At 45.9% G+C, this 26,641-nt stretch overlaps 2 protein-coding genes across 4 annotated transcripts in view; one reads left to right on the forward strand and one right to left on the reverse strand.

Annotated features, from left to right (window-relative positions):
* RAD54L (RAD54 like) lies at window positions 1-25,756 on the forward strand. 2 transcript variants are annotated; one of them, XM_086716839.1, is made up of 18 exons: window positions 1-775; window positions 881-967; window positions 2,460-2,579; window positions 8,212-8,272; window positions 8,994-9,129; window positions 9,580-9,649; window positions 9,749-10,037; window positions 10,224-10,348; window positions 15,465-15,615; window positions 18,833-18,959; window positions 20,172-20,246; window positions 20,378-20,508; window positions 21,042-21,152; window positions 21,304-21,427; window positions 21,786-21,864; window positions 22,175-22,354; window positions 25,090-25,253; window positions 25,350-25,756. In XM_086716839.1, the coding sequence occupies exons 1-18, from the start codon at window positions 773-775 to the stop codon at window positions 25,558-25,560; spliced, it is 2,244 nt and encodes a 747-aa protein (XP_086572965.1). In that variant the 5' UTR covers window positions 1-772; the 3' UTR covers window positions 25,561-25,756. The 2 variants fall into 2 exon arrangements, with proteins under 2 accessions (XP_086572965.1, XP_086572966.1); XM_086716840.1 differs by lacking the exons at window positions 8,994-9,129; window positions 9,580-9,649; window positions 9,749-10,037 and having other exon boundaries at window positions 3-775.
* Window positions 25,679-26,641, reverse strand: part of LRRC41 (leucine rich repeat containing 41) — a 19,950-nt gene continuing 18,987 nt past the window's right edge. For both annotated transcript variants that reach the window (XM_025912104.2, XM_086716838.1), the window contains exons 9-10: window positions 26,469-26,544; window positions 25,679-26,374 (exon numbers count right to left, since the gene is read on the reverse strand). In XM_025912104.2, coding sequence (XP_025767889.1) covers window positions 26,155-26,374; window positions 26,469-26,544 — 296 coding nt within the window. In that variant the 3' untranslated portion in view covers window positions 25,679-26,154. The remainder of the gene's footprint in view (window positions 26,375-26,468; window positions 26,545-26,641) is intronic.

The raw sequence follows: 26,641 nt of genomic DNA on the forward strand, positions 1-26,641 counted from the left end.
GAGTCTCGGCCCATCGGCACTAGGCCCACCCCCTTCCTGGGGCCGCGAGCGCCGAACTCCTCGAACGCAGCCAATGGGTGATGCGGCGGCAGCACCGCGGGAGGTTCGATTCACTGGGCCTGGCGCGTCCGGAGAGTCCCGGCGGCTGTTAACGCGCGCTTTGCGGAGAGGAAGGTTAAGCTGGGCTCCCTGGGCCCGGATTTACTTCTGCGGCTCTTTCCAGCTCTTCCTGGGATTCCCCTCCCAAGCCTGGGTGTTTTACCTGTTCTGCCTGGACCCCTGCTCGACCTCCCCTAGTCCTGGCCTGGCTTCCGCGCTCCAGACCTGGGAAAAACCCCTCCGCAGTCGAGCGCCTAGCCCTCCCCAGGCCTCAGCTTTTCACCCCAGCCCCTTTCCCCTGGCCTGTGATTACTTTTCCCCCTCAACTACTGCCTGCCATCACGTCCACTTGGACCATTATCCCAGCTCTGCCGAATCCGGCACTCCATCTGCCTCCTCCCTCTATCCCAGACTTTTACTCACCTTTCCTTGGATACTTCCTCTTTGGTCTGCTCTCCCGCCTTGGCTAACTGGCGACCGACACTCTCACAGTTTGGGCTCAAACTCCAGCCCCTGGCTGGATTCCCTCCATCCACACGCCCTCTTTAATTAGCTCATGCTTTCAATAATACAGCAGCCCGCTTTAATCCGCCCTGCTTCTGCATTCCCAGCTGTTGGGTGCCTTTGATCTTTGGCTGATGGGTACTTGACATTTTATGATCCTGAGCCCAGGATGGTAAGTATGGGCATAAGGGAGACTGTGGGGAGCCTTGTGTCTGGGTCTAGTGGACTCAGGCTGCAGGATCTCTGGAGATGCTCAGTTTGCATTTTCCCCTTACAGAGGAAGAGCTTAGCTCCTAGCCAGCTGGCCAAGAGAAAACCGGAAGGCAGACCTGGTGATGAGGAAGATTGGCAGCCTAGGACAGTGGTGAGTACTCTACCCCACAGGGGTATAGGACAGGTGGGATGCAGGACTCTTTGGACAGAAAGGAATCCTGGACTTGGTTTCTGGGGTTACACGGAATGAAGCTGGTCACCTCCAGAAACCTTTTCAGTAAACTTTTAATGAGTGCTTACTTTGCATCATCAGGCATTGAACAAGATAAAATCTTTGTTCTCAAGGTGCTTACTAAAATCGAATATAGCCTCAATTTTTCTGATAGAAAAGGATATTTCAAAGCCAAAGAGTTGGGCTTGGGTTGGGCCTTTTGGCTTCCTTGGGGGAAAAAATGGCTCCCCAATAGCAACTAGCTGCCTGCTTTTTTTCCTCTTTGTCCCCTGCCCAATATCACAGAATAGTAGAATACTATAGGGCCTGCCTTAGGGTCCTGAGCTCACTTGGGCTTAGATTAGAGGAGTGGTGCCCTTCTAGTCCCTCCTAATACTCAAGTACAGTTTGATTTTGGTCTGGGTCCTGTGCTCTGTTGCCTGCTTTTGAGGCTTTCTGGGGTTGGCTGTGGGCAGGACCTATATAAATAAAAATCAACAGGATAATGTAGCATGTACTTCAGAGATAGAGAGGAGTTAAAGAAGTACTTGGCCACTGGAACTTTGGAGGAAGGGATTAGCTAAGGAAGGTCTAGAAGACAATTTTGGGCAGGGGCTATATGTGAGAGGGAAAGAGACCCCATGTTTGTTTCAGGTGTGTCTCGTAGGATCATTGAAAGTTCAAGTACTTTTGGCAAGCTGCTACAGGCTTGCCTGATAGTTCCATGGGGTCTTGCTCTGTAGTTGCACCATTGCTGGTGTGCAGGAGGCTCCTCTACCTGTGAGGGACAAGGCTGCCCCTTGTTACTCACATGGGTCTCAGATTTGAATTTGGGGCGGCACTTCGTGCAGCTGGGTCATAAATGTTGCTGTTTGCGGCTGGTTGCTACTAAAAAATGCTTTCAGGGGCGCCTGGGTGGCGCAGTCGGTTAAGCGTCCGACTTCAGCCAGGTCACGATCTCGCGGTCCGCGAGTTCGAGCCCCGCGTCGGGCTCTGGGCTGATGGCTCAGAGCCTGGAGCCTGTTTCCGATTCTGTGTCTCCCTCTCTCTCTCTGCCCCTCCCCCGTTCATGCTCTGTCTCTCTCTGTCCCAAAAATAAATAAATGTTGAAAAAAAATTAAAAAAAAAAAATGCTTTCAGTGCTAGTGTCCTCACTGCCTTGGTGTGGGCTGACTGGCTCACTTCATTCACTTCATCCAGTACCCTTCTTCAGATTGGACAAGTTCTGTAACCTCATTAACCTAAGGTTTTCTCACCTGCTAAATGAGTATAATAAATATTTATCATAGGATTACTGTGAAGATGATACACGATAATATACATGTAAAGAGTTTAGCACAATGCCTGGCATTTAATAAGTGTGTTAAATGTAGTTGTCATTTTGGTAAACTCTGTGGTCTTCCAGATTTCACCTTTCCCAATACTCTTCTAGACTCCCAAGAAACAGAAATCCAACAGTGGGACCCAGAGCAAAGAGTATTTCCTGTCGCCTTTTCGGAAACCTTTGACTCAACTAACGAATCGACCACCCAGTCTGGACAGTCGTCAACATGTAAGTCAGAATTGCTACCTGCTGGTAAATGTGTGTGCCCTGTGGAGGCGCCTTTCTTGCTTTGTCTAGGGAGGCTTCTACTGTGGGTCCACCCACAGCCTCGAGGGCCTGGAAGAGTCCTGGCCTCTTGCCTTCTGAGATATGTTCCTGACTTGGAATCTCCCCTTGTTTAGAGCTATTTGGGCACCAGATCTCAGGTGGCTCAGATTCCTGAGAAAAGGGAAAGCCATGGCAGGGTATTGGAACCACGATCCCCATGCCAGCTCAGTCTCTCACTCAGCCTAACTTACAGGTTTCACGTGTTTCTTATAGTAAAATCAAATGTAATCTTTACTATGACAGGTTCTGGACATTATCTCATGTAACTAATTTTTTAAGATGAGGAAACTGAGTCTCAGAGGGATTAAATAATGTGTCCCAAATTACAATTGCAGAGTAGTCAGAGCTGCTTAGTTTCACCAAAGCTTTTTCCACCAAACTTTCTGAGGACTGTTGTATTGAGCTCCGGCCTGGACCTCCAAAAATGTTTGGAATTTCTTAAGTGAATAAGTAATAAAGTTGTCTTTTATTATTCATAAAAAACCCTTTCAGGTACACCTGAGTTTATGTTAATGAGATTTCATTTGTAAAGTGCCTAACCTTGATGGCTGCTTGCTAGGGGAACCAACCCACCAGTGGCCAATGTTTAATCAATCATGCCTATGTAATGAAGCCTCCATAAAACCCCAAACGGTCATGGTTTGGAGAGCTTATGAATAGGTGAACAGGAGCTCATCCATGTGCCAGGAAGTGGCACATCCCAAACTCCAGAGGGACAGAAGCTCCTGTGCGCAGGACCCTTCCAGACCTTGCTCTATGTATCTCTTCTGGCTGTTCATATCCTTTATTTTATTAAAAAAATTTTTTTTTAATGTTTGCTTATTTTTGAGAGAGTGTGCTCACGCGAGCCGTGGAGGGGCAGAGAGAGAGAGGGAGACACAGAATCCAAAGCAGGCTCCGGGCTCTGAGCTGTCAGCATAGAGCTCGTCTCGGGGCTCAAACTCACGAACTGAACCATGAGACCATGACCTGAGCGGAACTTGGATGCTTAACCAACTGAGCCACCCAGGCGCCCCTGTTCATGTCCTTTAATAGCCTTTGTGATAAACTGGTAATCTAATGGGTAAACTTAGTTCCTGAGTTCTGTGAGCCACTCTAGAAAATTAATTAAACCCCAGGAGGGGGTTGGGACCCTCTGATCTAGAGCTTGTTGGTCAGAAGCACAGGGAGCAACCTGGATTTCGGATTGGTGTCTAAAGTGGTGGGGAGAGGCAGGCTTGTGAGACTGAGCCCCTAACGTGTGGGATCTGATGCTATCTCCAGGTAGGTAGTGTCACAAATGAGTTAAATTATAGGACACCCAGGTGGTGCTGAATAATTTCTTGTATATAGAAAACACATCTGGTGTCAAGTGAAGTACTGCGGTAGAATGGGGGAGACATACAGGAGTGTGTTTTTCCTTTACAGGGATGTTTTGGAGGAAAAATGGGAATATATAGTGGACATTAGTTATTTGTGTGTTCAGCAAACATTTTAAAACATTTTTATGTAATACTTGGTAAATACAAAGGAATATGCATATAACGTGTGAGATAAAAAACACCTGTGAACCCACCATCCTGCACTCAAACATTAAAGTCATAATCCCTTTTCCCATCCTGAGAGGTAACCACTATCCTGAATTATCTTCATCATCCCTTGCTTTTGTGATAGTTATGTGTATATAATTCACTAAATAATACATTGTTTAATGGTTTACTGAGCCGTTAAAAATGGTATGTAGTTCTCTGGGACTTTTTTTTCTTTTAATTTTTAAAAATTTTAAAATATTTTTTTTTAATTTAGATTCAAGTTAGTTAACGTATAGTATTGGTTTCAGGAGTAGAATTTAGTGATTCATCACTTACATGCAACACCCAGTGCTCGTCCCAAAAAGTGCCCTCTTTAATGCCCATCACCCATTTAGTCCATCCCCCCACCCAGCACCCAGCCAGCAACCCTCAGTTCTCTATATTTAAGAGTCTCTTATGGTTTGCCTCCCTGTCTGTTTTAATGTTATTTTTCCTTCCCTTCCTATGGGACTCTTCATTCAGGATTCATTCAAGTTGTCCTATGTAAGCATATGACATAAGTGCAGGTGTAGTGGGAGTATACAACAGGGGTCTAACCACCTGGAGGTTGGTGAAGACTTGAATCTGAGGGGTAGGACGATTAGGTTGAGTCCTCAAGGATATGAGGAGTCAGCCAGGTGAAGAGAGTGGGAGGTGTTCTAGGTGTGTTCTAAAGGCAAAAGTGCCTCAGGCCCAGAAAAATCTTACAGTGCAGCCCTGGGGATGAGCACTTAGATGTGATGTGTTTTGAAGTCTGATAGGATATCTAGGTTTGGGGATAGTTGCAAGTATAGGTAGGTGTGGAGCCTAAGAGGAAGCTGGGGACTGGGAATAGATTTGGGATCCTTAGCATAGAGATGATATTTGACACCTCCAAAGTGTATTGGAGTGTCACAGTGAGTGTGCATTCAGGAGCTGAGAGACAATCCCTGAGCCCTGAGAAACACTGACTTTTAAGGGGGTTAAGCAGAGAAAGAAGAGCTCATTAGGGGGCTGAGCATGAAGTTCTAGGTCCTGACCTAGAGGTCAGAATAGTAGGAGAGTGGTGTCATGGAATTCAAAGGCAGAGAATATTTTAGAAGAAGGAGTGGCCAGCTTTATCTTCTACCAACATAAGGATAGGGACATGTCCACTGGAATTAAGGTTATGTAGGCCATTGGTGATCTTGGCCAGTCATTTCAGAGGAGTAGAAATGGCAGAAGATACCAGGAGTGGAAGATTAGAAAAGGGAAGCAGACAATTTGTAGCAGTTTGAAAGGGAGGAGATAAGAGGTCAAAGGAATTTTTGTTTTTAAGATAGTTAAGCATGTTTTGAATGCTGGTGGGAAAGTGCTAGTAGAGAGGGAGAGGCTGAGATACAGGAAAGATCTAGCAGAACTGATTGAGTGAATCTCTCTGGAAGAGGGAAGCTTTGACCTTGGTGGGAAGGAGGGATACTCTTCCTCTTCTATCAGAAGGAAGGGATGGTATGAATTTTCAGTAACTAAATAAAGTGAGAGCATGCTCTCTCCCCTGCCTCTGTCAGTCTTACCAGACCAGATTTTCTGAAGCAGGCCATTGCAAGTCTTACAGGCTGTGCCCTCCTGTTTTTGGCCGGGGATGCTCATGCTAATTGTACAAACTTGCAGTTCTCCCTGCGGACCCTATGGTTACTGGGTTTTATTGAAAGTCTTGCTTTTTAAATCTGTGCATAAGTTTTTGGCTACCCTGAGCCTCAAATCTAGCCTTCTGTATTGAACATATTGAAAAGAAGATTTCAGTTTTTTGGGGGTGCCTGGCTGGCTCAGTCAGTGGAGTGTGAGAATCTTAATATTGGGGTTGTAGTTTCATGCCTCACATTGGGACATTGAGTGTAGAGATTACTTTTAAAAAATCTATTTTATTTCATTTCATTTCATTTCATTTCATTTCATTTCATTTCATTTCATTTCATTTCATTTTTAGGGGGAGGTGCAAGTGAGTGAGGGGCAGAAAGAGAGAATCCCACAAGGGGCAGAGAGAGGGAGAGAAACAGGGCTTGTGCTCACCCAAAGTGGGGCTCATGCTCACCCGAAGCGGGGCTTGAGCTCACCCGATGTGGGACTTAAAAAAAATCTTAGGGGAGTCTGGGTGGCTCAGTTGGTTAAGCATCCAACTTTGACTCAGGTCATGATCTCGCAGTTTGTGGGTTCAAGCCCTATGTTAGGCTCTGTGCTGACAGCTCAGAGCCTAGAGCCTGCTTTGGATTCTGTGTCTCTCCTTCTCTCTCTGCCCCTCCCCTGCTTGCGCTCTGGCTCTCAAAAATAAATGTAAAAAAAAGTAAATAATTTTTTAAAAATCTTTGAAAAAATTGTTTTAGAATTGAAGCTAAATTAGAAAGGAAATTAGAGTCCATCTCCTTTCTTTTCCTCTCCTTTGAAGAGTAGCTTTTTGATAGCGTTGTTCATATACGTTTCTCATTATCATTGCTATTCATAATTATAATAAGCATAGTCAATATGCTTATTATAGTCAATAAAAGATTTTATTCAGCTGCAAAGAAATAGCAATTAACAGAGAATTTGGGCCTTCCTCCAGCCTTCCCTTGTCATGTTATTTAATGTGATGAAGTTCAGTTCTCCACATTCTTTTTCTGTCTTCCAGTAGATTGTCAAATGTGTTCATTACATTTTTCCTATTTAAAGTACACTGAGTTTCTAGAAATTTATGATCAGTATAGCAGTGGGTCAGAATAAAAAGGTAAAAAATTTCAGGGCAAGACAGGTGTGCTTTTTTCCCTATTAAACCTTTTTGTTTGAGGGGTGTATTTTTCATTATTTCTTTTTCCACTAATGTATTACCCATTAAAACTACCGTGAGGGGTTCCGTTTTTTCTCTTTGCTATCTTGGGTTTTAGCTCTTGTTTTGTTGAGGTTCACAGGCCATTGTAATTCCCCAGAGGGCTCAGGGACATTACACACACACACACACACACACACACACACACACACACCCACACACACACACCCCCCAGCCACCCACCCCAGAACTTTAATGGGAGTTGTCAGAGTTGGCTCAGGGGCTGGTGCTGTGGACTCCCCTACCTTCTCTCCCTATCTTCTCTCCTGCCCCAGCCTGACGTGGGTCTTGAACTCATGAACTGTGAGATCACCACCTCAGCCTAAACCAAGAGTTGGATGCTTAACCAACTGAGCCACCCAGGCACCCCTCTGGTGTTTTCTTCTTAAGGTGCTGCACCCTAGGGAATATTTAATTGTCCTCACTGACATGGCCTTTCATGAACGAATGGGTCTAAGCCTTGTGGTTGATTGAGGTTGGTTACTTGCCAGTGGCACTCTCCTCTCCCTGAGTATTTGTGGAATCTTATGTAAAGCCTCAAAGATGAAAGCTGTTGTATAAAACCTAATAACCTAATAAGGAACACATGTCCTTATGTTTTTTTTCTTTTAAGTTTTTATTTATTTTGAGAGAGAGCACATGCATGTAATCTGGGTAGAGACAGACAGAAAATCCCAAGCAGGCCCTGTGCTGACCAGGGGTAGGGTGGGGTGGGGGAGCTCAGTCTTATGGACCATGAGATCATGACCTGAGCCGAAATCCGGAGTCGGACGCTTAGGTGCTCAGGTGCCTAGGTGGCTCGGTTGGTTAAGCTTCAGACTTCAGCTTAGGTCATGATCTCCTGGTCCTTGAGTTCGAGCCCGCATCAGGCTCTCTGCTGACAACTCAGAGCCTGGAGCCTGCTTTGGATTCTGTGTCTCTCTCTCTGCCCTTTCCCCATGTGCACTGTCTCTCAAAATAAATAACCATTAAAAAAGTCAGACGCTTAACTAACTGAGCCACCCATATGCCCCTCCTTATGTTCTAAATGCATCTGAGTGAGATGTAATCAAAATATAATACTCTGAATGTATTTATTATCTTTAAATTTTAGACTGCATTTGTAGAAATATTATCCCCAAACCTCTCCAATCAGTCCTGAATCCCTGTTTCTTTTTCTTTTTAGGAAGCCTTTATTCGAAGCATTTTGTCAAAGCCTTTTAAAATTCCCATTCCAAATTATCAAGGTAAAAATAGAGACTTTTCTATCTTTTGAATCAATCATGTGCAAATGTATGATGAAATGAATAGAGGAAAACCTCTGCTTCTGTAATACATGCTTACTTTGGAATTGAAGATGCCAGCCCAGTGGTGTCTGTGTATGGAATGGCTCCAGAGGCTTGCATGAAGGCTGTATTTGATAGTTTGAGCAAGGGCTGCCACACCTGACTGCCCCTCATCTCCTTGGTGGGGATGTGCCAGTGCTCAGGAATCTCCTGGTGGGCCCAGGTGGTTGACGGGCCCAGGCTTCATTCAGTCTGAGTAATTTCAGTAGCATCTTGTGTCTGAGGTTGGCTGTGTCTGAGACCTGCGTTCTACAGCGTTTTCCCTGACCTTTGTAGAGCATATTATTGTGCTAAAACTGGGACTGGAGAGGGAGGAGGCCAACTTTCAAGAGCCCTCCATCTTGAAAGGCCCTTTGGGTTCCACACCTTTCTAGGATTGACTTGAGATGAACAAGACCCAACCCTCCAGAAGTTTGTAGTTAAATGGAAGAAACAAAATGGGGAAAAACTGATCTGAAGCAGGTTGGGATAATGGTCAGGTAGAGGTGCCCCGCTGGGTTTGGAGAGGTTCTGGGAGAGAGAAGGTCGTATGCAAGCTTAAAGGTCATATGAAAGATAAGTATTTAAGCTGGGCGTGCTGATCTCAATATAGAGCCCCAGGTGACAGATTGTTGGTTTCTAGGTCCTCTGGGCTCTCGTGCATTGGGCCTCAAAAGGGCCGGGGTCCGCCGGGCCCTCCATGACCCCTTGGAAGAAGGTGCCTTGGTTCTGTATGAGCCTCCCCCTCTGAGTGCCCACGACCAGCTGAAGCTTGACAAGTATGTGCATTGGTATTTCTTGAACAGGTTTGGTTTTCTGTTAAGTGCACATACCTGGGAGGGCAGAGGGAATTTTGGTGTGACTTTTTTTTTCCCCCTTGGGATTGGCATGCTTTCAGAGTGCTGTCATGACCACTGCATCATCCAGAGAGTGGGTAGGTGGGGAAGGAGAGTGTGTGGGGAAGAGCTTGTGGGCATGTCCAGTTGGTGGGGGTTCCTCACCCTTCCTGCCAACCTTGCTCAAGGGAGCAGGAGGGATTGGTGACACAGGGAGCCCTCTCCTCACCTTCTAACTCCTGGAGCAAAATTTTGCTATGGTTTGATTATCAGGCTAAGAAGGTCTTCTCTTAGGCAGCTGCCTCTGGCCTCTAGATCAGCAGGACACAACTTCCTGAGGGTGTGGCCTTGCACATGTCTGAGCACTGTATTTTCTTTGCTGTGTTTTCTCAGGGAAAAACTCCCTGTCCATGTGGTTGTTGATCCCATTCTCAGTAAGGTCTTACGGCCCCATCAGAGAGAGGTAAGGGGAGCTGGGGTAAAGAGGTATGAGATGGGAGGCTGTCATCCCTGGGGCTGCAGCAGTGTGGATCAAAGTGGCCTGAATGCTGTTATTCCCCAGGGAGTAAAGTTCCTGTGGGAGTGTGTCACCAGTCGGCGCATCCCTGGCAGCCACGGCTGTATCATGGCTGATGAGATGGGTCTGGGCAAGACGCTGCAGTGCATCACGTTGATGTGGACGCTTTTGCGCCAGAGTCCAGAGTGCAAACCGGAAATTGACAAGGCAGTGGTGGTGTCACCTTCCAGCCTAGTGAAGAACTGGTACAATGAAGTTGGGAAATGGCTTGCAGGGAGGATCCAACCTCTGGCCATTGATGGAGGCTCTAAGGACGAGATAGACCAAAAACTGGGTATGGAGCCTTAACTCTTCCATAGAGCTTGCTCGCTTCTTGTATGTATGCTCACTGATGGCCAGTAGGTTGAGGGCACTGAGGGGGTGGAAGAGAATTCCATGGAAAATAATAGTTTCAGGCTAAATTAAAGAACCGTGAAAAGGTATTCTAAGATTTGTTCCCTTGACCTGTTTTCTGTTGTAGAAGGATTCATGAACCAGCGTGGAGCCCGAGTGCCTTCTCCCATCCTTATCATTTCCTATGAGACATTCCGCCTTCACGTTGGAATCCTCCAGAAAGGGAGTGTTGGACTGGTCATCTGTGATGAGGTACTTGCCTCTCAGCAGTCTGGGTGGTAGGAGGAAGTGTTGAAATCTCCTAATAACTGCCATCCAAAGGCTGTGCCAGTCACCAGGGAATATTAAGGACAGAGCTTGTTGCCTTAGAGGATGCAAGTGAGAGGGAGAGCCTTTGATATCAGCCTGCCAAAAGGGATTAAGCAGTGCTTGGAACTTGAGGAGGGTGAGGTACTGTGGGCTGTTTGATTGCTTCCAGTCAGTATTCTTAGACTGAAGAAGGACTTTGAAGGATGAGAGGGATTTGGATAGGTGGAGACAGACTGTATAGTGTTTAAGGGAACAGGTTCTGGAGTCAGACTAGTTTTGTTTGTTTGTTTGTTTTTTAATATTTATTTTTGAGAGAGAGAGACATGGAGTGTGAGTGGGGGAGGGGCAGAGAGAGAGAGGGAGACACAGAATCTGAAGTGGGCTCCAGACTCTGAGGTGTCAGCACAGAGCCTGATGTGGGGCTCCAGCCCACAAGCTGTGAGATCATGACCTGAGCCAAAGTCAGACACTTAACCGGCTGAGCCATCCAGGCACCCCAAGAGTCAGACTTGTTTTCAAATTCTAGCTCTTCTACTTACCAGTAAAATGACGTCGCACAAGTTACTTAACCACCCGAGCCTCTATTTTCACGTCAGTAAAATGGGCTTACAATATTTGTTTCATGGGTTATTGTGAGGGTTAAATGAGGTGAATGAGGGAAAGCTCTTACCAAGTGCCTGGTATGTCCTAAGACTTTGGTAAAGGTCATAGAACTCTGTTTTTTTATTCTAGGCTGGGGGAATGCATATGAACAGAAGCACAGAGGTAGGAAAGTCCAGTGTGGATAGTCCATACACCTTACACCAGTCCGTATTGACTCGCTGGGACAGAGGGAAATGTGGCAGTAGTTACTTACTAGCCTTTTCCACCACTATGCATGAATGGTGGTAATGATGCTACTACTTAGAAAGGAATGAGGGTGGTGGGAGCTTCCCAGTATAAACAATTTTCCAGGGGCACCTGGGTAGCTCATTCAGTTAAGAGTCCAACTCTTGGTTTCTGCTCAGGTCATGATCTCATGGTTTGTGGGTTTGAGCCCCGCGTTGGGCTCTGCGCTGATAGTGCAGAGCCTGCTTAAGATTCTCTCTCTCCCTCTCTCTGCCCCTCCCCCCTGCTCGCGCTTTCAAGGTCTCTCTCAAAATAAATAAACTTAAAAAATGAATTTTCCAGGTTTTCAGGGTGCTTGGCTACCCTGAGGCTGCTACCATTATTTGTACCTCTTGGGAAGAATTAAGGCCACCTTGCACACCCCTGGGTCTTTAGTGGAGATGTGGCTGAAAGACTTGGCCCCCATTTGTCAACTGATTGGGAAGCTTGACTGTGCTCTGGGAATTGTAGGTTATTAGCTCAGTATCCGAGGGACTTTTGGGACAGGACAGAGAAGAAAGGCTTACTTTTGGGATGCCATGCTTGCTACTTATAAGCTCTTTCCCAATTAGGCTTTTGTCCTTAATAAAGAGTTAGTCATTGTTGGGCAAGTGTGCCAACTGCTGATACCTTGATGGGCTGTTCTTGTAAGAATAAAGGATATAGGAGGTTGAGGTAGGGTATATGTGTGATAAACCCTATGAAGCTCAGGGTCCTAGCCCATCTGGATTTTATTCTGCTCTGCAGTGTTTCTTTTCTTTCTCATTCTCTCTTGTTTTCTGAGCTGACTCTGCAGGGCAGAAGGGACCAGGCTGCTGCTTGTCACACTTAGCATCCTGGCCTGCCTTTTTACTCATCTACCTTTTATTTGTCAGCAGTTTGTCAATTGTCAGAGACCTGAGGAAGCCAGTCCTGGAAGACTGCCTACTCTAGGAGGAGTTTGTCCTGTTCATACCCACAACTTCCTTCTAGCTGATGGGTCTTTCTGGAACACAGAAGTGCTGCGTAATAACTCTGTGTACAAAATCTTTGATCCCTCATAGTAACCTGAGCTAGGTTACTCAGGTTACTAGGGCAAGTCAGAAGACATGGGGTCAGCCTTGGTGTTGCCACTTGTAAGCACAATGCAGAAGAGACTGCTCAGAGACTCAGTGACTTCTGTACAGTGGATGGCACAGGGTATACCTGAAAGGGACACGATCCTGATCAAGAGAGATCTATGGAAGCATTTTGGAAAGTGTATGAATAGGTGAGGGATTGACATCATTGTCATCTCCGTTTTGGAGGTTAGGAGTGCAGTGACTTGCCTAGGGTTTCCCCTGTGAGGACCTAGTGAGCTGGGACTTGAATTCAGGCCTGGGGTTTTAAGACCGGGCTCTTATCCCTTAGTGCCTTGGATATAATCCAAAACGTGGTATAGGAAGCTTGGCTTAGGTATGGAAAGACTGGCCCTTTTGTCTTTAAAAAGGATAAACGGAGAACTCTTCCAGAACAGAAATTCAGCAGCAGCTTATTAATAAGAACTCTGACAGCTTTTCATCTGGCCAAATATTTGATTTGCTGAGATGCCAGAGTTTGGGTCTTATTTTTATTATTTTTTTAAAATTTTATTTTTAAGCAATCTCTAACATGGGGGCTCAAACTGAGGACTCTGAGATCAAGAGTAGCATACTCTTCCGACTGAGCCAGCCAGGCAACCCAGAGAGTTTGGGTTTTAAATCTGTGGGTGATGGTGGGAGGAGCTGGGTCTGGAGCTGGGGTGTTCCCATAGGGAGCTGGTATTGGCTTACACTTCCACAGAGACCCACAGGGATAGTGTGTCAGCCCAGTTCATTTGTTGGATTATTTATTAAGTGCCTGTCATGCATCAGGCCCTGGGAATCCCATTGATACCTGCCCTCAGGGAGCTTCAGTTTAGAGGGACCCAATTGTTGACCCCTATTTCCCTAGGGTATTTTTTGGGTTTTTCTGTTTGTTAAAAAAAAATTTTTTTTAATGTTTATTTTTGAGAGAGAGAGAGAGACAGAGCACAAGCAGGAGAAGGGCAGAGAGAGGGAGACAAGAATCCAACGCAGGCTCCAGGCTCTGAGCTGTCAGCACAGAGCCCTACGTGGGGCTTGAACCCAAGAACTGCAAGATCATGACATAAGCCAAAGTTGAACGTTTAACTGACTGAGCCACCCAGGTGCCCTTCCCTGGGGTCTTTTGGGGAATTTCCTCACAAGCTTCAAGTTTTATTTCCCTCTTTGACTCCAAAGTCTCAGCCTTCTGTTTTCAGGACTAGTGCTTGGAGCCTCTAATCATTTTTTATTTTTTTGTTTGTTTTGGATGTCTTAAAAATTATTTTAATTGAAATGTAATTGACATGACATTGTATTAGTCTTAGGTATACAACATCCAGCCATTTTTAAAGATTAAAATTCTATGTCTAATTCTTCTTTAATAGCAACATTGGTTATTCTTTCTTTTAACAAACACTTACTGAGCAGTTCTCTGTGGGGGACTCTGTCATGTACACCAATTTATATAAAGGCAAATCTGACATGGTCTCTGTTTGAAGAAGTTCCTGTCTAGGTGAGGAGATTGAGTACATACAGTAGAGTATGATTAGTACTCTGTGTAGCAGTAGACGAGAGGCAGAGTAGTACAGTGCCCAGATTTTGGAATCACACAGACCTGAGTTCAAATCCTAGTTCTGCTACTTCCTTAAAAAAATTGTTTTATGTTTATTCATTTTTGAAAGACAGAGAGCACAAGCAGGGGTGGGGCAGAGAGGGAGGGGGCACAGAATCCGAAGCAGGCTGCAGGCTCCGAGCTGCCAGCACAGAGCCCGACGTGGGGCTCGAACTTATGAACCGCGAGATCATGACCTGAGCTGAAGTCAGACACTCAACCGACCGAGCCACCCAGGCACCCCCTAGTTCTGCTACTTTTTACCAGTGTGGGATTTTGGTGTGTTTACCTTTCTGAACTTCATTTTCTCTAAAATAGGTATTACAATTCCCACTCATCTAATTGTTATCTGGATTATAGAAGAGAATATACAGGAAGTGCTGCTTATTAGTCCAGTGCCTGGCACTTGGAAAAGATTTAGTAAACAGCTATTATGTACAGAGTGCCATAGGAGCATGGAAGTGGGAGACACCAACAGCTTGGGGTCAGTGAGGAGGGCTTTGCATCGGAGGTGACATTGAGGAATTTGCCTGTGGGAGAGAATTCTGGGCAGAGGAGTGGCATGGGCAAAGAGACCTAAGGAACTCCAACATTAGGAGTGAGGAGGAGTTATGGCTTCCTGGACTAAGACGAGCTGTGAAGACTTGTCAGAGAAGTTAGCTGGGGTCTTACTGAGAAGTGCTAAACTAATGAGCTTGGACTTGATCCTAGACACAGGAGGGTCAGTAGAGGGTCTGTGTTTAATTTCATCATACAAGGCTGGCCAGAGGGAGCATGCTGACTTGTTTGTCCATTCTTTCATTGGTGGTTGCATTTGGGGCTGAAATGGAGACTGTGGATAGAACAGGCGCAGGCTTGATCTTGCCCTTGTGGTTCTTGGGGAAAGAGGGAAGATGATAGGGTCCTTTACCACTTCCTTGAAAAGGGCTTAAAAGAGAGAAGTAACAGGGTGTGTATGAAGGATGGGTGACGAATTGGGGAAGAGATACAAAGGGAGGAAGAGAGGCTCTTAGGATTCTGCAGGGAGCGGGAAGAAGGAGCCTGGGCCAAGTCCAGAGGGACTTGGGCTCTGACAACCCAGACATGGCCTGTAAACCAATCCAGAAAGCATCTGGCTCAGGAGGTGTTCTGGGTTGGTTTGGCTAGTGGGAAGGGAGGATTCCCTGAAAGCATGGGTCGCTAATGTGGCTGAATGTCTCTGAAGAGGATAGGCAGGCTGCTAGGGCTCTGGAGGTTAGGGCAGGGAAAAGGAGGTGAGGTAATAATCCAGGGAATTGTTGTTTTATGGATGGATGTAACACTAGTGGTCTGGAAACTGAAGGTCTATCTCTTGAACGTGACATTTCTCCGTAAGCAAGCAGGTAGGTTCTCATTCTTGCTGTGCCCTGCCCAGTTCCTAAGGCCCCAGAGCCTGTAATGTTTGATTCCTCTTTCCTCTTTTCCTGTCTACACAAGACTTTGCTATCATTAGGGATGCCTTATCATGCCCAGGCCTAAGTGAGAATTAATTTCCTTGCAGGGACACAGACTTAAGAACTCTGAGAATCAGACTTACCAGGCCCTGGACAGCTTGAACACCAGCCGGCGGGTGCTTATCTCTGGGACCCCCATCCAGAATGATCTCCTTGAGTATTTCAGCTTGGTACATTTTGTTAATTCGGGCATTCTAGGTAAGATTCCAGCCTTGTCTGCTACATTGGAGAGGACCCTTGCCTTGGCCTTGGGAGTATAACTCTAGCTGAAGAGAGAAAGGAGAGAATGCTAGTTATAACATGTGGGTCACTAGTCACTCTTGTAGGAAGGCTTCTCTTGTCAGGGAGTAGCAAAGCCATTGGGAGACCGTGGTTCTGCTGAACAGCTCAGCAAGGACCACTGTAGCCATTTTTCCAGTACAGAGGTAGCAGGGGCTATGCACAGTATGGTGTCACTATGAGCTGGGGGTGGAAACACTACCCCTAGGCATTTTTGCTCATTGCATTGTAGCTGCCTCATAAGAGCTTTGGCCTCAGAACAGACTGTCTTGGGCTGTTTTGTTTTGTTCTAAACTACTTTTTAGTGTACAATTCAGTGTCCTGAAATATACTTACATTGTGCAAATATCATCACCATCCATCTCCAGAACTTTTTTCATCTTTCAGAACTGAAACTCTACCCATTAAATAATAACTCCCCATGTCCCATCCCCCCTCACCTCCCAGCCTCTGGAAACCATAGGTGGACAGTTCTTGCGCTTAAATATCTATGGGAGGATGTCTTAGTGCCACCTTAACTTGCTGTTGCTCAGGAAGATGGCTTTAGGCAAGAACCAGCTAAGCAATAGAATTTTCATGTGAACACATTTGTGTAACCACTATCAGATCAATTACTGCCACCATCTCAGCGACACCCCCTTCTAATCATTATTCTCACCTTTTCCCCCAGAAATCTCTTCTGACTCAAGATTGGTTTGTCCTATTTTTGAACTTTTGTAAATGGAATAATACAGTATTCCTTGCCATCTAGTTTCTTTTTGTTCATTATGTTTGTGAGATCAGTCCATGTTGTGCAGTAGTTTGTTTTCTTGTTTGTGTATTTCATTTTCATGAATATACCAGGCTTTATCTGTTCTGTTGGACAGTTGAGTTTCCAGTTTTTTATTCTTTTGAATAATTTTTGTACATGTCTTTACCTGAGCATAGTATGCATTTCTGTTGTGTACATGTGCATTCTCTGTCCTATGAGTGGAATTTCTGTACATTTTTGTACATGTCTTTACCTGAGCATAGTATGCATTTCTGTTGTGTACATATGCATTCTCTGTCCTATGAGTGGAATTTCTGGGGTATGCATGTGTTTAGTTCATGTGTTATGCATGTATTCAGCTCTAGTAGATACTCTGGCTTTCTTTCCAAAGTGTGCCAGAAGTGTGTGAGAATTCTAGTGTCTCTACATGAGGGGTCAGTAAATTTTTTCTTAAAGGGATAGGTAGTATTTTAGGTTTGCAGGCCTGTCTCTGTTACAACTACTCAATTCATACTGTAGTATGAAAGCAGCCATAAAGTATAAATGAATGGGCATGGTTGTGTTCTAATAAAACTTTATTTACAGAAACATGTGGCTGACCCATGGCTGTAGTTAGCTCACCTCTACTCTATACCATGACTAATATTTATCTTAAGAAAAATTTTTTCTGCCCTCTCTGCCCTCACCATGGACTTGTCAGGGCACTGATGAGCCGAACTTCAGGGCCACATGGGAGCCAGTCTGTGATGCACTCTGAGGGGAGGGGCCTCGTGCCTGCATTGAACCCGGTGAGGGCCCTGGTGGCTGACGTTTGTCTCCTGTTTGTAAAGCTCAGGTGTCTCTCGAGTCCTTGCACCAGGCAAGGAGAAAAATTAAAGATTTGGGGTTCCCCCCCAATTTTTTTTTAATTTTAGTAATTCTAGTGGGTATTTAGTGATACCTTATTGTGTTTACCTAATGTTTAATAAAGTTGAATACCTTTTAATATGTTTATTGGCCATTTAGAGATCCTCATATGTGAGATAACCTGCCCTTTTTATTCCTGGCCAAAAGGAAACTATACCCATTAAACAAGTATTCCCTATCTCTCCTTAACCTCAAACTCTGGCAACCACCAATCTTCTTTCTATCTCTATGAATTTGTCTATTCTGGACAGTTCATATAAATGGAATTTTACAATATGTTACCTTTTGTGTTGATTTCTTTTACTTAGTATAATCTTTCAGCTGCATTGTAGCACGTATCATACATGCTACTTCATCTCTTATGAGCAGCATATAGATGGGCTTTAAAAAAAAAAAAAAGCCCAGTCTGACAATTGTATGGTCTTTTAATTGGATTATTTGGTCCATTTATATATAATGTAATTAGTTATATATTTGAGTTTTAACCTACTTGGCCTTTCAAGTCTCCACTGCTTTGGTTAGCTTTCTGATCCATTCAAACAGAAATTGCCTAGAATTTGTTCAGCTTTGTTCTTGGCAGGAAGGTGGTCTGTAACAAAGCAGTCTGTCATTATTGGCAGTGGGATAATCATTCTGTTTTTGTTTTTGTTTTTTTTAATTAAAAATTTTAATACAGTTCTAATCAGTGTGCCAGGTTCATTTCACCTCCTTCACTGCCAGACCTGGGGGTAGGGATTGCTTCAGTTTCTCTGCCTTTTTTTTTTTGTGATGACCAAGCTGCATGAAACTTTCACCTTCACATTATCCTTATGTTTTCCTTATGTTTTCAATTTTTTAAGAAGGAACTTGATATAGTATTTTGTTTTGTTTTGTTCTTTGTTTATTTTTGAGAGAGAGAGTGCCAGAGGGGCAAAGAGAGGGAGACATGGACTCTGAAGGAGTCTCCAGGCTCTGAGCTGTCCACGCAGAGTCCCATGAAGGGTTTGAACCCCTGAACCATGAGATCATGACCTGAGCTGAAGTTGGAAGCTTAACCAACTGAGCCATCCAGGCACCCTTTTTTTTTTTTTTTTTTTTTCCCTTGAGAAAGAGAATCCCATGAGGGGCAGAGAGGGAGAGGGAGAGAGAGAGAAGCAGGGTTTGAGCTCACCCAAAGTGGCACTCGAGTTCACCTAATGTAGAACTCAAACTCACAAACTGTGACATCATGACCTGAGCTGAAGTCAGATGCTTAATGACTGAGCCACCCAAGCGCCCTTACGTTTCTTGATCTTGGCAGATTTGGAATCCTTTCATTTGGCTGTGAGCAAAAAGTCCTTGATTTCTTCAATTTTGTGAGGCCTGGCTAGGAGGGGTGCCGGGGAACACATGGCAAAAAGAGCAAGTGGCTAGAAGTGGGATGTAAAAGAGCGAGACTCCCCTGCCTTTTTTTTTTTTTTTTTATGTAGTATTTTATTTTTCCCTTCTCTCTTGTCTTAGGAACTGCCCATGAGTTCAAGAGGCATTTTGAGTTGCCAATTTTGAAGAGTCGAGATGCAGCTGCCAGTGAGGCCGACAGGCAGCTAGGAGAAGAGCGGCTACGGGAGCTCACCAGCATTGTGAATAGGTAATAGCGGGGTGGGTGCTGGGCTAGGCAGCAGCACCTTTTTTTTTTTTTTTTTTTAAAGTGTTTATTTTGAGAGAGAGAGAGGGAGAGACAGAATCCCAGGCAGGTTCTGCACTGTCAGCACAGAGCCCAACGCGGGGCTCAGACTCATGAACCATGAGATCATGACCTGGGCCAAGACCGAGAGTTGGACACTTAACCGACTGAGCCACCCAGGTGCCCCAGCAGCACCTTTCTTTGGGATTTTCCCCCAAGTTAGGTCATCAGAATTGCCTACTAAACTATCCAAGTCCAATCCTTTGGTGCTTTGGCCCATGAGGCTGGGAAGGGAGTGGGATCTGTGCCCTGACTATAGCCACTGAATAAATGGAGAGGTCTTGCAAGCCAAGTCCCTGCTTTCTTCCTGGCCTGGGCCCTGTGGTCTGGCTTTGGGCTGCTTAGCATCCTGCTGAGGAAGCTCTTCTCTGATGCTGGTCTCCCTGAACAGAATATCCCTTGGAGCATTGTTAATACTTCAGAAGCTTCCTGTCAGTCAGTCTTAGACCTAAAGCACCAGGCTTCCCTTCTCAGACCCCATAGTCTTCTGTGACAGGTAGAAATAGATCTGACTGATGGGTGTGGCTCCCAGACTAAGAGGGCTTTTCCATAGGGTCCACATAATCCAAAAGGCAAGTACATTCTAGATTCCCTGTTGTAGGTAATACACTTGATTTATATCCTGGAGTCCCGCCCTCTCTCCCTCCCAATTTTCGATGGCAGGAAGGAGAGTCACTATATTCTTAGGAGCTGCTCCTTAGGTGTCTGATCCCTGTCCTTCCTGGTCGGCCAGGAGGTATGGGCTTAATTTCATTGAACCTTGGGCCCTGTGGTATTTGGGCAAGTGCAAGTAGAAACTCCTCTAAGGACTTGGTGGTTTGCAGCTTCCTTCTCCTGTCTGAGCACCAGGCTTAATGGGAGATCTTGGCCTTCTCTTGAAGACTAGCTAAACTTTTGAAGAGGAAGAGTTGTCACTGTAAGCTAGACTGTTCGAAAGAGTCTCTGTTCCCATGACTGAGACCCTGATAAAGATTTCTTTGCCATAGAGCTGATGTGTCTCTGACATTTGATTCTACAAAAGAGACAGTCTTTTGGGTTCTTTGGGTGGTAGCTTTTATTCTAGTAGTTAGCAGGGCATTTTTACCAGCCTCTTGCCTTTTTATCTTCTCTCCCCAGGTGCCTGATACGGAGGACCTCTGATATCCTTTCTAAATATCTGCCTGTGAAAATTGAGCAGGTGGTTTGTTGTAGGTACTGAACTCAACTGAGGGGTGTAGAGTGTGTAAAAACTCAGCCCTTGAGGCATGGCTGGGCTCTCACAGTATTCTCAGGGCAGAGGTGTCGTCCAGCCTTTCCCACTAACCCAGCTACCCTTTTTTCAGGCTGACATCCCTTCAGACTGAGTTATACAAGAAGTTTCTGAGACAGGCCAAGCCAGCAGAAGAGTTGCGTGAGGGCAAGATGAGTGTGTCTTCCCTTTCTTCCATCACCTTGCTAAAGAAGCTTTGTAATCGTGAGTTGGGTCCATGTCCTGGGGTCCCCTGAGAGAGTAAGCAAGGAAGGCTAGGCTCCTGTAAGGTCCAGCCACCTTGACCAAAACTTGTCTAGAGTCCTCATAAAGGCCACCTGTGATTCCAGCCCTCCCCAAGGCATGAACCCTACATTTTGTACTCCATACCAGACCCTTTGCTTTGGAAAAGTTTGCTTACCCTTTGCCCAGCCCATGCTTGATGCTTGGGAGTATATGGGACTTGTGAGTACATGGGAGTATGCACGCACACCTGTGCATATAAAATGTTGGACAGGAGGAAAAATAACAAATCTTGCCCTCTGTGGTATAGTTCCCTTCTTGCTGGGAGAACACACTAATAAGCAAGGTGGTCCTAGATGGAACTGACTGCAAACTAGGAATTGGGACCTGGTAAGTCTGGCGCTGAGGAAGGTCTGCTGGGTAGGCTTCTAGAGGAGATTCCAATGAGCATCGAAGTGGAAACTGGAAAGCACTGTAGCTGGCATTTTGGGTTTTGTTTTTGTTGTTGTTTTCAGATCCAGCTCTAATCTATGACAAGTGTGTGGAAGAGGAGGGTGGCTTTGAAGGTGCCTTGGAAATATTCCCCCCTGGTTATAGCTCCAAGGCTCTAGAGCCCCAGCTATCAGGTAAGCCAGTCTTTGGGCTCCTCTGGGAGGAAAAGTGGGAAATTGTCTCTTTGTGCTAGATGTATCCTTCCCTCAAGGCATGATATCAAAAGTAAGAATCCTGGGCCATGGGGATGGCCTGTTGGGAGCTAATGGTTGATGATTTCCCCAGGTAAGATGCTGGTCCTTGATTACATTCTGGCAGTGACCCGAAGCCGCAGCAGTGACAAAGTAGTGCTGGTGTCCAATTACACTCAGACATTGGACCTCTTTGAGAAGCTCTGCCGGGCTCGAAGGTAGGGAAGAGTCAAATCAGTTTGCCAAAGGAGTGCCTCCCCTACCGTCCCCCTAGGAAGAGTAGATGGTAGGTGTTCTGATTGGTGGATATGGGCAAGAAATGGGTGCAAGGGGGACTTCCCAGAAAATATCTGTTCTCTTACTGTGATGATCCTGACTCCATCTCCAAGCAGAATAGCCCCTGGCCCTTCAGGTACTTCCAGAGGACAGAGTCCTAGCCCTTATTCCCCTGCCTCTCCCTTTGGGAGTTTAGGCCCTCAGGCTGTACATGAGTAGCCTCAAGCCTGGTTAGTTCAAGTCCTTCAGTAGCAAGCCTCTGCTTCCTTCTTGGGTTTTGATGTTTGAATTCCCCTTCAGGTACTTGTATGTCCGCTTGGATGGCACAATGTCCATTAAGAAGCGAGCCAAGATTGTAGAGCGCTTCAACAATCCATTGGTAAATGTACAGCCCCTGTTTCCATACTACCAATGCAGTAACATCTGAATCAGTGGTTGATAGAGAAACTAGATGGGTGCTCTGCTTTAGGGTCTCTCTCTCTCTCTCTCTCTCTCTTTCCCCCCGCCCTTGGTGGGTGTGGTGGAATTAGCCTGGTTGGTGATGGTGGGGCTGGGAAATTGGTAGGCAAATTGGTGGTCCTCACAGCATAAGAGTACAGATGTATGAGAGAGAGAACTTTTGGCTGGACTGAATAGGATTCCAGTTCAGGCTGCAAGAGGTTCTTTTCTCCTGCTTCCTTTCTTTCCAGAGCCCTGACTTTGTCTTCATGCTGAGCAGCAAAGCTGGGGGTTGTGGCCTCAATCTCATTGGAGCAAACCGACTGGTCATGTTTGACCCTGACTGGAACCCGGCTAATGATGAACAAGCCATGGCCCGGGTCTGGCGTGATGGTCAAAAGAAGACCTGCTACATCTATCGCCTGCTGTCTGTAAGGATGCTGACAGTGGTCAGAGTAGGGGTGGGTCGTGAAAAAGACCTTTAGGACCATCTTGGGTTTTTTCTCAGTACCTGTTTTGCCTCTGCCTCTAGCAGTGGCCAATCTATGGGCTTAGCCAGACCCCTGTATTTTTCTGTTCTTTCTCCCTCTCTCCACCCCATTCCTTCAAAACCTATGCCTCCTGATACCTGTTCAGTGGTTGACAAACTCCCCTGTGGCCTCATCTCTTCACAGGACACCTGCTTTCCCTCATACCTTGATTTCTACTGTGCACTTGCCTTGTAATCTTCTCATACTCCATGTGTCCCCTGGGACTAAGAAGTAGTATTGGCATTCTCCCAAGTTCTCAGTGATCAATCATACAGACTGTAGTTCTCTTTTAAAGCTCATGTTCTCTGACTTGACTACTCTCTTTTCTTCCTTGTCACTGTCATCTACCCTATGCTAGTTTCCTAATTCATTGATGACTTTGGATACCAGCCTAGTCTAGTCCTTCATTTCTTCCCCAAATTCAGTTATCATCTTGACTTCAAGGACTATGCAGTTATCTAGCACTCTGGCTTCCATGTTTCCTTGACCTCATCTCTAATGACCAGTTCAACTCCTTCCCATTTAGTTACTCCCAAGGCCACACTCTGGAACTTTAGTAATGCCAAAACTATACACAGTACCCAAAACTATCATTCTATTCTCAACTTCCTGTCCTTCCAGTTTTCTCATATCTCCTATATCTGCTTTAGCCTAAATGTCCCTAGTACCTCACCTTTCCCCCAGTCTGGCTTCACTTCTCTTTGTTTGGCCTGATTCCTACTGTGCATCCTTTCAGTCACTCTTTCTGTAATACTCCAGTTGGATCACTACAACTGTTCTCAAGTTCTGCACCAGATAAAATTTGCGGGTGTAGATTAGCACTACCACAAATTCACATATTCCATTTTGGGCTGGGCTGTATCTCGTTTCTTTCAACAGCCACTTCAAGCCTTCACCACTTCCCTCAAGTTTCTTACCTAACCCTGTCTCTCATTCTTTTTGCAGAGACCTTGTCTTCTGCTTCACAGAAAAAAATGTAGGCTACCAGGCTTGAGTTCTCTTACCTGTCTTTTGTGTATCTCTAGACCTGCCCTTCCCTTCCCATCTCAGAGGAAGATAATTTCCTTCTTTGAGCTTCATCATTCCAGCTCTGCCCTGGATTGTTTTCCTTCTTTCTTAGTTGATTAAGGTCTCTCTTATTTACCTAAGTCTATAAACATGCTGAGGTAGCTCTCACCATTTAACTCTCTGTCGTATTGTAGCCACTACCTTGGGTTACTTTCCATGCGTTCACCATCACATTTTTCCAAAGCCTACAGATTAACTTCACTTCCTCATCTTCTATTCACTCATCAGACCGCTTTTGAACTTGCTTTTGAATGTAATATTGGCTTCCTAATTGTCAGAACAAGAAACTCTTGATTTTTCCTCTGTGTATCTGACACTGTTGACTGCTAGTCTTTAAAATTCTATTCTCTTTGGAAATTCCACTCTGGTTTTCCTATCTCTGTGATTACTCATTATATTGACAAATCTCTAAATGTTTAGCCAAGATCTCTTACCTGAGTTTTAGACCCATATTTCCATCACCTATTGTACATTTCCACTTGTATGTCTCATGAACACTTTAGATGCAAGGTGACTAAATTCATTTCCTTTCTGAATTTTGTCATTTAATGGCTCCATTATCCAACCAACCCAAATCTGGGTATCATCCTACTGGACCATTCCCTGTCTCCTAACAACAAATCACTATTTGTCTTCTGGCAATTTCCTTATCTAACCTTCCTCTTTACCCTGTGCTAAAGTCACAGTTCTCTTTCACTTGGATACTGCAGCAGCTTCCTAATGCTTTACCTTTGGTCTTAACCTGTTCTTCACATATTGCTTCCAGAATGAACTTTCCAAAAATCCTGATTTTGCTTTTCATCACTTGCAGGACAAGGCAAAGCTCTTTCAGCCTGGCATCCATATTTCTCCGGTATGGCCTCTGCTGACTTACTCAGTCCCAGCTCTTACTACACTCCCACCATCCTCAAGACAGGCTCAACTCCTCAGTCCTCCAGTAGGCCAGGCTTATGCCTTTGTCCTGTGTGGGGCCTATGAGCTTTCCTTCTCTCTTCCCTTGTAAACCATCTATTCATTTTTTATGATTCAACTCAAGGATCATCTTTACTTCAAGGTTTTCATCATTTTCCCCCTCTACTACCCCTCTTGTGGGCCCTTGGGAATCCTATGCAGGTTTCTGTTATTGTGCCAATTAGTTTATGTGTCTCTCCCAGAAGCCTAGGAGTTCAGGAATAAGGATCATATTTAATTCTTCTTTGTATCCTAGTGTTGGCACAGAGCCAGGCATAGGATACCCAAATGATATTTGTTGAGTATGAGAGGCCTGGGCTTGGTGTGGAGGTCTGGTGAATCTGCTGCAAACCTCAGCTCACTCTGAAGGAATTTAGCCAAGACATGAAACCCTCCATTCGTACAGAAAATATCCTGGGTGAGCAGTGGCTACAAGTCATGTTCCCAAGAGACAGATTGGGAAAATGGGCTCAGCTGAGCAGATGTGTTGCTATAGGACTTTTACTTCTCATTCATTTCCCCTTCTCTTGGGTGGCTATAGTTTCAACCCCTGGGTTTTCCTGCCCCCTATGTTTGGGAATGACTTAGCTGTACATCCTTGGGCGCCCCCACCCCAGGCAGGAACCATTGAGGAGAAGATCTTTCAGCGCCAGAGCCACAAGAAGGCACTGAGCAGCTGTGTGGTGGATGAGGAACAGGATGTGGAGCGGCACTTCTCTCTCGGCGAGTTGAAGGAGCTGTTTACCCTGGATGAGGCTAGCCTCAGTGACACACATGACAGGTGGGTGGGGTGCCCTTGCTGGCCATTACTTCTGAACTCCCTGCACAGCATGGAGACGGGCTCTATAGTTACCACGGCTCTGTCCTCTGCCCCCAGGTTGCGCTGCTGCCGCTGTGTCAACAATCACCAGGTCCGGCCACCCCCTGATGGTTCTGACTGCACCTCAGACCTGGCTCAGTGGAACCATAACACTGATAAACGGGGGCTTAAGGATGAGGTACTCCAGGCCGCCTGGGATGCTGCCTCTACAGCCATCACATTCGTCTTCCACCAGCAGTCTCATGAGGAGCAGCGGGGTCTCCACTGATAACCAGCTGGTCTGGGTGTAGCTGTTAGAGGAAGGAGACAGGGAAAGGGGGCTCCTTGCCCCATAGGACCCTACTGAATTTTGTTCTCTGGGACAAAAATCATCAAGGAGGGCTGCATGATGTTTGCCCAAAGTTTATTTTATAAGAAAAACTTTTTTGGTTAAAAAAAAGAAAGGAATAAAGGTATGAAAGGGACTGAGGCTTGGGAGCAGCATGGTGAGCCCAGCAGAGAAGAGGCCTGGTAGTGGACACTCCTGTACTTCTCTAAAGCCTGGGTACCTGCTTGAGGAAGGAAAGCAGGAACCTCAGGCAGGGGGAGAGGAGCTGTCCTCAGTGACTGATGAGCACTGTAACCTGGCCCAGGGTTCCGAGAGTAGTGGGTAAGGGGCCCAAAGGCTCTAAACCCAGTTGTGAGAGTGCCTTTGCTGAGCCCAGCAAGACCTCCAGGACCTCAGTGCAAGGGAAGAAGGAAAAAGAAAAAAAGGTTGCAGAAAGAGAAAGACAGAATTGGTGTTTGGGAGTTCTGGGCAGCCCATGTCTCAGCCCCTGCAAGCTGATGGTGCTGAGCATGGGCCTGTGAAGCATGGGCCCCATCACATGGTGCTGACATAATCTGCGAAGGCCTGGGATGAGTCCCACGAGTCGCTAACCACGTGACAAGTGGCCCGGAGCCGCCGAATGGCTTCCCTGGCTGTGACTGCATCCTGGTCCAGCCAGTTCTGGAAGAGGCGCAGGTGACCAAAGGCTCCACGGCCCCAGCGCTCCAGCCGCTTGGCGAACTCCAGAAGACCATCTGGCTTGATGCAGTTGGAACTGGTAGGGGTGAAATGGATTAGACACCCAGGAAACAATCCCTAGTCTATATCCTTACAGCTCCATCCCTTGTCCCCTCCTCCTCCCCATATACCTGATGTCCAGCTGACACAGAGAGGAGGATGAATCCTCTGAGAAAACATCTGCCAGGGCCAGCAGGCCAGCATTTCCTGGGGAGAAGGGGAGAAATGTCTAATCACCCAAGAACAGGGAACAATGGTATCCCAACCCATTTCTGGTGGGGAGAAGCCCAGCCTCCAAAAGCCC

Source organism: Puma concolor, chromosome C1 (genome assembly GCF_028749965.1).
Source record: "Puma concolor isolate L17-30 chromosome C1, mPumCon1.1.hap2, whole genome shotgun sequence".
Lineage (NCBI taxonomy): Eukaryota > Metazoa > Chordata > Mammalia > Carnivora > Felidae > Puma > Puma concolor.